The 12,719-nt window shown below is 41.5% G+C and overlaps 1 protein-coding gene across 4 annotated transcripts in view; it reads right to left on the reverse strand.

Moving 5' to 3' along the window:
* The window catches only part of ARID1A (AT-rich interaction domain 1A), a 78,282-nt gene that overhangs the window by 34,168 nt on the left and 31,395 nt on the right, over positions 1-12,719 (reverse strand). For all 4 annotated transcript variants that reach the window (XM_084874778.1, XM_084874779.1, XM_084874777.1 and 1 more), the window contains exons 3-4: positions 11,285-11,740; positions 9,845-9,961 (exon numbers count right to left, since the gene is read on the reverse strand). In XM_084874778.1, coding sequence (XP_084730904.1) covers positions 9,845-9,961; positions 11,285-11,740 — 573 coding nt within the window. The remainder of the gene's footprint in view (positions 1-9,844; positions 9,962-11,284; positions 11,741-12,719) is intronic.

Raw genomic sequence — 12,719 nt, forward strand, 5'->3', positions numbered from 1 at the left:
CACGTCTTCCTTTATACAACCTCCCTGCACCTTATCCCTCTACTCCATGCTCTGGGAGGATTGAATTGCTCACATAAGACGAAGATTGAGTCAGCACAGTGTTCCTTTTCATCCCTATATTCTCTATAAAGCTTTTACTCTACTCTGCTGAGGATGGTATTACCTGCCCAACCCAGAGTAAGCATTCTCTGGGCTCTACAGGGAGGCTTGGGCTAGAAAGGGTACCAAGTGTCTTCCTCAGCAGCAGGAAATGTGTTTATTAGTTCCAGGTGCAAAAGAATCAGGGCACACCTTCCTAAGAGCCCTAATGAGAAAAGACAAGGTTGGCCTACACAGGTCCCAGTTTATCTTCTTACATAAATTTTTGGCAACCACTAGCTCCCTATAGCAGTACTGGGACAAACTAAAAAACCATGTCAAATCCAAGTGATATGCTTGGTGGGGGATGGGCTGTGTGTGTAACTTTTGACCAGTCCTTAGTAGGTAACTGACCCCAGGAGCCATCATACTAGAGGTAAGGTGCAGTTAGTATTCAGACTGAAGTTGTTCTAAAGAAAACAAATGGTTCCAACAAGAGGAATCTATGTGAGACACACAAGCAGGAAGCTGAGCTGAGCTACCAGTGACCAGAATAGAAACAGGAAATGGGCCCAGGAACGAGTATACAGAAATCTGCGGCAAGCAGCACAGGTTCAAGCAGGCCCCAGCAGTGTCAGGGCTGGAGCAGCGTGACTAAGATAGAGAATCGGATTGGCTAGCCCTGCCAGAGAACTAGCTTTCTCGAGAAGGGACAGCTACTCGCACAGGGTACACGCTGCTCTGGACATTCTGGGCAGATAGGACAGGGCGGGTAGGGATTTCCTTCTTCAGACTTTGTGAGAAAACCTGGGCTATAATTCAAGGGGCATAAGCACAGGCACACTGTCAGATATTAAGAAAACAGAATAGCCTAGCTCTTCTGTGTACCAAAATTACTAGGGGTATTTCTGTTACCCCTTTGAAAATAAGCTGGCAAAAACCATTGGCTCTGCCTTTTTTTTTTTTTTTTTTACTATGGTAAGTGACAAAAGGGAACACAAACAGTATTAAATTAAAATCCTTCAAACATTCCAATTTTCTAAGCTTTTAGAAGATCTCTTTCAACCCCCAACCCCACAATAAACCTAGATGACAAAAACTGGCTCTCAAGCTCAGGTGGGTAGCAAGAACCTAGGGGATATTCAACAAAGGCTGCCCAGCTGGTGTGGTTCAGTGATTGAGCATCAACCTATGAACCAGGAGGTCACAGATCGATTCCCCGTTAGGGAACAAACCCGAGGTGTGGGTTACATACCTAGTAGGGGGGGGGCATGCAGAAGGCAGTCAATCAATGATTCTCATCACTGATGTTTCTATCTCTCTCATTCTCCCTTCCTCTCTGAAATCAATAAAAATATATTAAAACAACAACAAAGGTTTATTACTGAGTATCTGCCTAATTCAGGAGGTCAGATTTAGACCTAAGTCTTCAAGCAGAGGTACCAACATAATCTTTGTGAACATGAAGAAAATGCTTAAAGAAAATGGGGAAGAATTCCCAAGGAAGGGTATTTTAGCTAGGTTTTGAAGCCAAAGTAGATTTGCTGAGCGTTAACAAAAGAGAAGTGGGGAGGGTGGGGGTATACACGACATCTTAAACAAAAGGAAAATGGCAGGAAGGATGGAAGGACCAGGAGTTGTAAGGAACTTAAGGTATACCTGAGCAGCCAGAGATGAGGCTGTAGACAGATGCTGGGAGCTGTGAATGGTCAAACAATAGGGTCTGGACTATAGACATGGGATGCAAGGGCCCCCAAAGCACCCACAAAACCATTAGTTGTGGTCTCCCACTCTCACCCACCTCTCTGAGACTTTTTAAATTTTACCAGACACAGCAAAATTTATTCCGAAGTCCCCCTATTTGGAAACTTTACTCTCAGTTCTCAGAATATAACTCTTTGCTTCTAACCATTAGACAAATAAATTGCCTGGGGATTTTGTTAACAGTATTGAGATTCTATAAAGCTTGGACGAAGCCCAAGGATCTGCATTTACAGGTGGTGTCTATGCTGCCAGCTAATGAACCACAGTTTTCAGTAATGAGAATATAACCAATTAAGTTAGCATTAAGCAGGACACTGTGTTCTAAGAAGAAAGGCACAGAACAGGGCTTGTCCCATCCAACACAGGGAAGCCAAAGAACCAAACTCTAGTCAACTTTACACTGTTTGAGGTGATTCCGTAGTTGGCTAGTTCCTCCAGCAGGCCTACCCGATGGATTTGCCCATCTATCCTTTCTTACCCCTTCTTGTCCCCCAGCTCCCCTTTTTACAACTCATCTGTGCCTCCATCACAAGGCCTGGGAAAACAAAGTGAGATGGAAATCCATTTACACTCTTTATTTTAGGTTAGGACAAGTCTAGTAAAGGTTAAATGGCAAAGGGGTTGAAGCTTTTGGCTAAATCCGATCGCCCATGTCTTTCCTCTGCTGGGTGGGATGCTACAGAAAGTATTTCATCTGAAATATAGATTTAAGCCCTAGGTCTGACCCTTAGTTTCTTATGATGTAAAACAGGAGTGATTCCTGAGTACATTTCAATTCCTGCCCTTCTAGCATTGGTATAGGCTGTAGCTCCTCTGTGGGCCTTACTCCTCCCTCTAAGGTTCGGATTCTACAAGAACAACAGAGTTCCCTACAATTCCTCTTTCTCTGTAACCCAAACTCTCAGAGCCTGAGATCATCACAGTAGTAAAATACGAATGGTAATAGCTGTTATGTTGTTAAGTAGAATCTAAAGAAGGGCTTGGAAACCCAAATAAAAGAATATATATAATTTAACAGACATTAAAAATCCTAATCCTGTTTTCTTTTAAAGTATATTTTTTATTGCTCTTTCACAGAGAGGAAGAGAGAGGGATAGAGAGTTAGAAACATCGATGAGAGAGAATCATCGAATAGCTGCCTCTTGCACACTCCCTACCGGGGATGTGCCCGCAACCAAGGTACATGTCCTTGACCGGAATCGAACCTGGGACCTTCCAGTCCACAGGCTGACGCTCTATCCACTGAGCCAAACCGGTTTTGGCCTAATCCTGTTTTCTACCTCACTCCTGCCATCAATAACCTTCAGAACTGCCTGACCACAGGAAACAAGTACAATTTAGATATTCAACAGCAGCCTCTAGGATTTTTTCAATCACTTAGTGAGTGCCCCTGATTCCTTTCTCTCATGACTCCCAAAAGATGTGCACATTTACAGTCTCCTAATATTCTGCCAATCTGCACCCTGCCTTATACCTTGAGGCATTTGAAATGACTTTTCCTTCAATGACTTTCAAGAGTGCTTTACCTTGACACCTTTCCTCGTCCTCAGAAACCAGGTCCTCTCCCTACCTAAAATGGATCACAATAACCTCTTTATGACAAATCCAACTTTATACTCCTTGAAATATAAATTTGGTGTGGATCATCTTCCTTCCTCCCTTGGCTTCCAGAAATATTACACAATCCTGGTCCTCTTCCAATATCTCCAGCTATATATTGGGTGCTTCTATACAATGAGCAGAGACATTGTTTAGGACAGGTCAGCAAACTGCAGCTCACGAGCCGCAGTTTGCCGCTCTGTTGACTAATGAGTTTGCCGACCACTGGTAGACTAAATGTTACCATGTAGTTGAAAGCTGTGAGGATTAGGCAATTGTGGCATATTGTGTGCAAAGTGGTAAAGGGTAGTACCCTGTTTCCCCGAAAATAATACAGTGTCTTATTATTAATTTTTTCTCCCAAAGTTGCGCTAGGTCTTATTTTCGAAGGATGTCTTATTTTGGGGGAAACACGGTATATGACAGTGGTTGGCAAACTCTTTAGTCAACAGAGGGCAAAACGTGGCTCATGGGCCACAGTTTGCCGACCACTGATCTAGGCCTCTATCTGACTCCTCTCTTCAGACTTCATGGCCTGGAAGGCCTACTTCATTCCATGGTCTAACTATTGACCACTACACAGACAATTCTCAAACTCTATTCAGACTCAGCTTTTACCAAGTTTCAGTTTCCAATCTCCAAATAGTCACCAAGCATTTGTTTTTAATACATCTCACTATAGGGAACTTAACTTATCCTAAAAAAATGAGCTTTCCTATTAACCTTTCTATTCTTGTCAATGAGATTTCTCTTTCTCTCTGCCTCACCTCTCCTAATCAATCAAGCTAATTAAATTTTTCACCCAAAAGTTCTACTTATTTTCAGTTCTATAGATTCTTTCGTGCTACATCTCACAACTGGGTCTAGGCAGCTATGCTAATGAGAGAGAGAGAGAGAGAGAGAGAGAGAGAGAGAGGGGGGGGGGGGGGGGAGGGAGAGAGAGAACACACACACAGTCCACACTTCTTGCCAGAAATATTTCAATTGATCCCCTTTTCAGACTCTTTCCCTTTTAAACTATATACCAATGGATCATTTTTGTAAAACATTAGTTTTATCACGCTATTGCCCTAATTACATATCACCAGGCCTGTAAGATCAGATCAAATTGCCTTACTTATTAGCTCAGCAGGGCCCCAACCCCTGTGATCTAGCTTTACTGCCTATAACGCCCTCCCCAAGAAGCCTGATTCTGACCAGCCTCCCAAATGTCATCTATACTGCACCCCATCCCCACCAGGCTGTACTTTTCCTTTCCAACCACCTAAGTACATCCATATCTCCCTCATTCTAAACTTCTGCCATTGATGTCTTCCCTCAACTATTTAGACATAAATGCATCACTGACTTCACCAACTCTGATAGCACTCACTAAAACATTCAGGCACATATTTTTAATTATTTCACTAATGAAACAGAGGAGGATTCTTTTTATTTTTATTTTTCAAATGGCTAATTCAAAATTTATTAAATACTTACTACATACAGAGGAGGATTCTTAAGGGTAGCAACCATATCACATTCACAAGTACAGATTTAAGAGTTCAGTTTACCTCAGAAATCATTGAAGTTCAACCCATGTCTATTGCCTACCTGCCTTCAATATAACACCCGCAGCAAACGGTACACCAGGTTTTACTCCAAGCTCAGGAAACTTACCTACTTACAAATTAAAAAAAACAAAAAAAACAACCTCATCATCTAGATTACAAAGGAATTTGTATATCACATTTGGGCTTAAACCTATAGGCAACATGTAGTCAGAGGTTTTAAAGCAGTAATGTTAGTTGCCAGGTTTGATTTTTTTTAAGGTGATCATTCTGGTAATGATGTTGAGGACTGACTTGGAAGGAAAAAATAACCATCAGGAGGCTATGGCAAGACACCAGGAGAGGGATAACAGAGGCCTAAAAAAGGCAGGGGAGGACAGTGGGGCAAAACCATTTCTGAGGTAAACTAGGAGTTGATGACCAGTTTACGGAAGGGGTATAGTGATGGGGGCTAGAGTGGAGTGCTAGCAGTGCAAGGGCTGTCCTAACCCACAGGCCACATCTGCAGGTAGCCTCTCACTCCCAAGTCTCTTTTCTACCACTACTGTCAAGGGACAGTCTTATTTCTAGATCATCATGAGTAAAACTATACTGTAACTCACCACTATTTCTAGATTGGCTTCCCAGTCTAGTAATTTTTTTCTTCCCCTTTCAAGGGACTACCTAGCTCATTGTTCAGCTATGGCATGGGCAACGCCAGCACCACCTGGAGCTTGCTAGAAATGCAAATATTTGGATCCCATGCCACACCTTCTGAGTCAAAATCTTTTTGGTAGAGGTCAGTAATCTGTGTTTTGATTTATCCCCAAGTGATTCTTACTGCATGCCAAAGTTTGAGAAGCACTAATCTAGCTAACCCTCCCCAGATCAGGGCTTTCAATCCTACATCCATTTTCCACCACTAAATGGAAACCCTATCCCAAGTAAACTTTTAAGACTAAAATGTAAATTTACAAATGTGCCTCAGTAAGAAAAATTTGGGAAACATTCATTATTCTAGGGAAGCCACATATTGTACATTTGGATGAATCACTAAAATATAAGCTTTTAAAGATGTAAGTCATCCTAAAAAAAAAAAAAATGACTATAATCAAAAGTCAAATACCTGTTTTCAGAGTCCCTTAAAGGTTTTCCCCAAAATAAAGAAAATTACTTAATGAAACACCTGAATATTTGCTCATCCATCCCTTTACCATAAGGTGAAGTGGTAGCTATTTTACAAGATGAATGACAAACCCTAACCTCAAATTCTTCCTAAGCCACTGTCAGGAATCACAAATAAATTAACCAGTTCTCTAAAATAGAGTTTAGGCCATTGCATAGCATTCTGTGATACCTGCCTTGCCCTAGCAGTGAAAACAATAATCTGAAATACGGTCAAGATGTCCCGTCAGACACACATTTTCTGGATGAGTAATGCAATGGATACTGCTCAGGTTCCTCCTTCAATGAGTGGGAACGAACTATATGCCAGATACTGTGATGGCAATGAGCAAGACACAGCAAGGCAGGCCCTGACTGAATATGCATTAAGTTATTGAAATTAATATTAAGATAAGCACTGACAAGAAGCATGGGTGCTAAGAGTATATTACAGCAAAGAAACCTGACAGTTTAAGCTAGGGGATCTCTACCAGGGCTGCAAATCAGAATCACTCAATACAGCTTCTAACCAGACTAAAGCCCAAGCCCAACCCCAAATCAAACAAATCAGAACTCTGTGAACCCTGGCCAGTGATTTTAAAAATCACTCACTCCCGAGGTAATTCTTACATGCAGCCAAGACAGAGAACCACCAGTCCTGGGAGTCTCATGACAGGTGTTGGGAGCACAGAGGTCAATAATACAGTTCCTGCCTTTCAGGAGCTTACCAGCTAGTGGGCAAGACCCAAGTAAAGGTATCAGCAAAATACCCTGGGCATCATGGAGCAAAGGAACTTCAATATACAAGATGGTGCTTCTCAGTGTACAAGGATGTGGGAGTGATTCCAGAGGGCTATATAAGGTGCTTTTACCTATGTCAACAAGTTTTAGTTTCTATAGATGACTACTCAGGCACGGAATTACTCTTAACACTTTCTTATGTCTTAAATATTTCAGATTTAAAAAAAAAACAAAACTGCCTGCCTTTTTAGTGAGAGCATCATAGAAGTTATTTAATCTAAGCTTTGAAGCTTGATTAGGAAGAAGCTTTCTGAGGAAATGATCTTGAAAATGCAGTCTGAAATATGAACTGGAGAAGTGTTAGGAAAAAAAAAAAGGTCTGGAAGCAGAAAAAAAGCATAGGGCCTTATAAAAATGGAGAGAAAGCTGAGAGCAAGGTAAAAAAAGACAAAGTAAAGCTTCTCAAAAAGCCATCCCTAAACAGGCAGCATCAGCACCATTGAAGAAAGTTAGAAATGCAATTTCTCAGGCCACACACCAGGCCTACTGAATTGGAAAGTGGGACTGCCGGGGGAGTGAGGGATGGGGGATAGACACATGGCAGACAAACAGCCTAGGTAATATTAAAGATTTGGGATTTTATTCTATGATTAATGAAAAATAATTGAGATATTTTAAATAAAGAGCTAACATAATCAGAAGAATAGCGGCTAAATGGTTTGGCATTAATAGCTGAGCAAAAACTTCTCAGAATCTAATTTTTGTAATAATCAGGATCAGAAACAATACCGAGTCTTTAACTCTAGGGTCACAACCATATTGCCTTTCGGGCTAAGTGGTAAGGTGAATGAAGAGGGTGATGTGCAGAGTGGAGGGGCTGCCTGAAACTGGTGAACCTTCAGAATCCCTAACACAGCTGTTTAAGAAAGAAGAGGGCCTTTGTAGGGAATCCCGACTTCTCCTTTCTTCAGATGTGACTGTTTTCCAGCCTGGTGAGGCAAATCTGGCATCAAACCAAAATTTTAAAGAAAAACCATCTTTTGTTTATTGGTTCAAGTAGCAGAGGGATAAAAAGCAATTCAACAAACAAGATGCCAATAACCCAGCCAGCTCACCTCCCACATGGAGTTTCTACCACAGAGCAAATGAGCCATTTGGATGAATCTATAGTAGAAGCCTGGATCTGGGAATGCCCTTTGTGATTGGCTGTCCAAGAACAACTCTCTTTTGGGCCCAAGAAGCTGCCAGCACCTTCACTTCAGTAGGTCAATTCAATAGTACAGGGTTCTCAATAATAAGGGTTCTCAACCCTTAGAAGACATGCAATATAATTATATGCTAGGCTTCTCAAGACTAAAAAAGTACCAACTACAGTTCTGTTAAAAGATCAGTAGAAGCAAGCAGAAACTTTTTGATGGGGTAAGGAGCAACTTTGCAACACTGGCAGAAATCCACCAATTTGGATTCTTGCTACAATAGTACCTCACCTGGATTTAGCCACAGACCTTAGATGAAGAGGGAGTGGTTACACATGACTGACTAAATCAGGCTGAAAAGCACAGTCCAGTAAAGTTCAGGATGCAGAAAAGAATTGCAACATACATTAATGAGAAAGGAACAAAGAGGGATTGCTTTATTCAGATACTTCTTCCCCCAAATCCTTAGAAGTCCCATCAGACAGTGGCTCTTCATCTTGGCCTGAGAAGCCAGAATGACAGATGCTGAGGGATTCCACAGACCTCATCCTACTAAGGTTATGACTCAGAGATCTTCAGGAGAAACCAGGGAAGGCTTTATGATAAGGACAGTTCCTGCCTCCTACCTATTCCTCAAAGATCCAGAAACCATTTCCCCCCAAGTCAGACTAACTGAAGAGATAGGCTTCAATTCCAAGTTGAATCAACATTTCAAAAGACTCTTGTCTGGGCACACGTGGCTGAATTTCCATTTCTTAACTGAAACCGAATTGTAATGGAGGGTTTGCTACTTACTGTCTTACTAGATTTTGTAGTAGCCCATTTCATTTCTGAGATTAATTTTCAGAACTTAAACAATTTGCACAAGTGTTTCCAGAACTAGCCTTCTATTAAACGGTTGGTGCAAACTGCCTTTCAGATATCAAGCTCAGCCCCCCCATGCCCTCTGGACGATGACAATAACATTTATGGGTGCCTACAATGTACCAAAACTCTGTTAACCTCTTTAATGTTAATGACCACCCCCTATGAAGTGGGTATTTTTAGATTCACTTTACAGATGTGAAAATTAAGGCATGGACAGGTTAACTGACTTGCCCAAGGCTAAAGAGTTAGTGGCAGATTCAACCTGCAGACCCAGGAACTCTGGCTCTAAAGCCCAAAGTCTTAATCAGCAGACTACACTGCCTCTCTCAGGATCCAGTCAATCCATTCCATAAACACTAATCAAGCATTTGGGCACCGAGCATTCTACTAGACAAAAACACTTATTCACACAAAACACAACCAGAAAAACTGCTTTTACTCTGCTTATGTTCAATGTGACAATTTATGCTGAATGCATCCCAAATCTTACCTCTTAGATAAATGCTAAGACAAAAACCTAAAAATTAAGACCTCAAAAGTAAGGTAAAAAAAACCATTTGTGCGCACGCACACACACACACACACACACACAAATACATTGAGACTTCTCTGAACTTTGATGGAGAGCAGACAGTGCTTCAAACGTCTCCATCTTCTCGTCTCTCATATGGTCCATGCCTAAGAGGCCAAGATTTAAAAACAGAAAACTCTACACAGAAATCATAAACCTATTCCGGCAGATAGTAAAAAAAAGACAATCTACAAGGTCAGATTATGTACCTATAATCAAGAAATAACTCATTGTTCATTTAGCTTAATATCACCAAAACATCCAACCAGAAACCAGTTTTCATTGCTTTTCTCTCTGCCCCACATCATCTTTTAGAGGGTGGCAGGCATACTCACAGGCAAGCTCGAGGGTCTTGACTGAAGACTCAAGTTCATATCTTCTTGCCCTCCCTTACTGGAGGTCATTGAGGGGGTTGAGGATGCCTGAGACCCAAATGAATCTTGAGATAACTCCTAAAACAAGAAAAACAAAAGCTGTGTTATAGCCTGGCATTGACAAACCAAACAAGCTTGCTTTGTGATGAAAGGGCAATGGGACTCTCATACAGGGGAAACTGGGTGAGAGAGACTGCCCGATGCACACAATGTCATCCAAAGGCAGAAAATACAAGTTGTGGCTCGCAGGTTATAAAATGTCAATAGTAGTCGAAACCGGTTTAGCTCAATGGATAGAGCGTCGGCTTGGGGACTAAAAGGTCCCGGGTTCGATTCCGGTCAAGGGCATGTACCTTGGTTACGGGCATATCCCCAGTAGGGGGTGTGCAAGAGGCAGCTGATCGATGACTCTCTCTCATCGATGTTTCTAACTCTCTATCCCTCTCTTCCTCTCTGTACAAAATCAATAAAATATATTTTAAAAAATAAATAAATAATAAATAAAATGTCAATAGTGGGTATAAGACTCTTTCCAATGGCACTGTTCACCATTTATCGCCACTCACAGAGGGAGCTGTTGTTGGGGTTAAATTCTAAATTCTAGCTAACTACATGTTATATTTATCAAGGAATGAGAACATTTAACTTAAAAACGAAAACAACAAAAAAGTCCTTAACCTCTGCATTAAAATGACTACTACTTCCTTCAAAGTCACCACCTTGGGATAAGATAGTTTTCCAACAATGCCATCAATGCACAACATTTTTAATGGACCTATCACCACACAATCATTTCTCCTCTTTCTGCTCCTTAAAGAATAAAACCCAAGGCAGCTTCATCACCGATCTTGTTCACAGACATGGCTACAAATAAATTTTAGCTATTTCTCAAAATCAAATCCATTTTCAAAAAAAATAGAAGGATTTGCCACCACTGAGAATATTCTACTGTGCTGTCAGTTCTGATGGCAACTTCATATGAAGGAGTCTAAAAATATTTTGAGCAATAGCAGAATAAAATAGCAGTTAGAATGAATGTATAGTACAGCATCCCAAAGTTATTGTTTTAAAAGACGACCAAACTTAGTTGGATGCTCAAGTTCTAAATGCTACTTTAAAAAAAAGAAAAAAAAATTAGTCCCATTATCTTCAATTTATCTTTCTATGCAACTTTCCATTGCCCTATTTCATCATCAGTAAGGAGAAATAAAGGTTTTTATGCAGTTAAGAAGGTTATGCCTTTATTAGTTCAATCAATCCAGTTAGCATGTTTATCCAGAATTTAATTGGCTTTTAAGTGCACCTTAGAGAACCAATCTGTATGGCAAAGTTTTCATGATACCAATCCCCAAGCTGTTGGTGGTTACATATAGAGAAGAGAAAGAGGCAGGGACAGCTTACCTGTGGTGGAGGGAAGCGCTGCTGGGAATAGGCAGTTTGCTGTGACTGCTGAGACTGGGGCTGAGGGTATGCAGCCTGCTGGGAGAGTGTCGAGGATGCTGGCTGCTGAGGTTGCTGCTGCTGGTAGGGAGACTGTGCCTGCGTCTGTGAGTAGGGGGGCTGGCTCTGGGGGTGCTGCTGGGTTGTTGACTGTTGGGATGGGTATGGAGTTGGAGACTGCTGATGTGGAGGCTGGGATGGCTGCTGGGAATATGGAGACTGAGCGGACTGCAGTTGTGGTGGCTGAGACTGTGGCTGCTGCTGATAGGAAGGTTGGGCATGAGGGGTCTGGGATGGTGGTTGCTGGGAGTAGGGTGGCTGCTGCTGCTGCTGAGGGTGAGGACTTTGCTGGTTATAATATGGAGTCTGGCCCTGTTGACCATATCCACCGGGGCCTTGTTGTCCATAAGGAGGAATCTGTAGGAAAGGAAAGGGTATGTTTTTTTTAGCACCGACTCTTCTGGACGAAAAAAGGTGAGGTATCCCTGGCCGGTGTGGTTCAATTGGTTGGAGTGTTGTTCAGTACATTGAAAGGTTGCGGATTTGATCCCTGTTCAAGGCACATATCCAGACTGTGTGTTCAATCACTGTCAAGGTACATGCAAGAGGCAACCAATCAATGTTTCACTTTCACACCAATGGTTTTTTCTCTCTCTCTCAAATCAATAAAAGCATGTTCTCGGGAGAGGATTAAAAAGAAAAGAGAGAGAGGCGAGATATTCTGTCAAAAGCTATGCCCTGTGAATGGGTATAGAAAGCAGGCAAGCCAAGCATCACACTTAGCTTAGAAGGCCCAGAATCTTTCCACCATCCTGTTTAATGAGTCAGGAAGGATGGCCAAGCTGGATTACCAGTTGGTTTATTTACAAGAGGACTGCATTCATCCACAGGAAATTTACACTTTTTAATATTTGGGCCATTTACAAGAGTCAAGAGCAGCTGTTTTCACCATGGGCCTACTCTTTTTATCATGGCATAGACTTTTTATAAGCCTTAGGAATCTGTATCTCAGCCACAAAGAATAGTCAACAGCAACCTGGCTTAGCCGACTAAAAACCTAGCATTTAATAATCCAGACAGTGTGCAAATCACTAAATTACTCTGGTTCTCTTTTTCATTTAACCTTCTTTCAAAAAATATTTGAGAGCCTACTTGCTTACTTGTACCAGGCACTATTCTAGACACTGAGAATACATTTGGTAAGTGGGCAAGCTCTAACCCATCACAAAAAAACACACACAAAAACCACACCAACAATTCTATCCCATCTCTCCTCCATTTTCTCACTGAAACGAAGGTGACCATATCCTATTTTTTATATTTAAAGGCATACTTGACTTTAAAGTTTTAGGAGTAAAGTTAGGTTTTAGATTCTATCCTTCACCATTTTAATTAT

The sequence above is a fragment of the Pipistrellus hanaki genome, assembly GCF_964339955.1.
Source record: "Pipistrellus hanaki genome assembly, chromosome: 2".
In the NCBI taxonomy this organism is placed as follows: domain Eukaryota; kingdom Metazoa; phylum Chordata; class Mammalia; order Chiroptera; family Vespertilionidae; genus Pipistrellus; species Pipistrellus hanaki.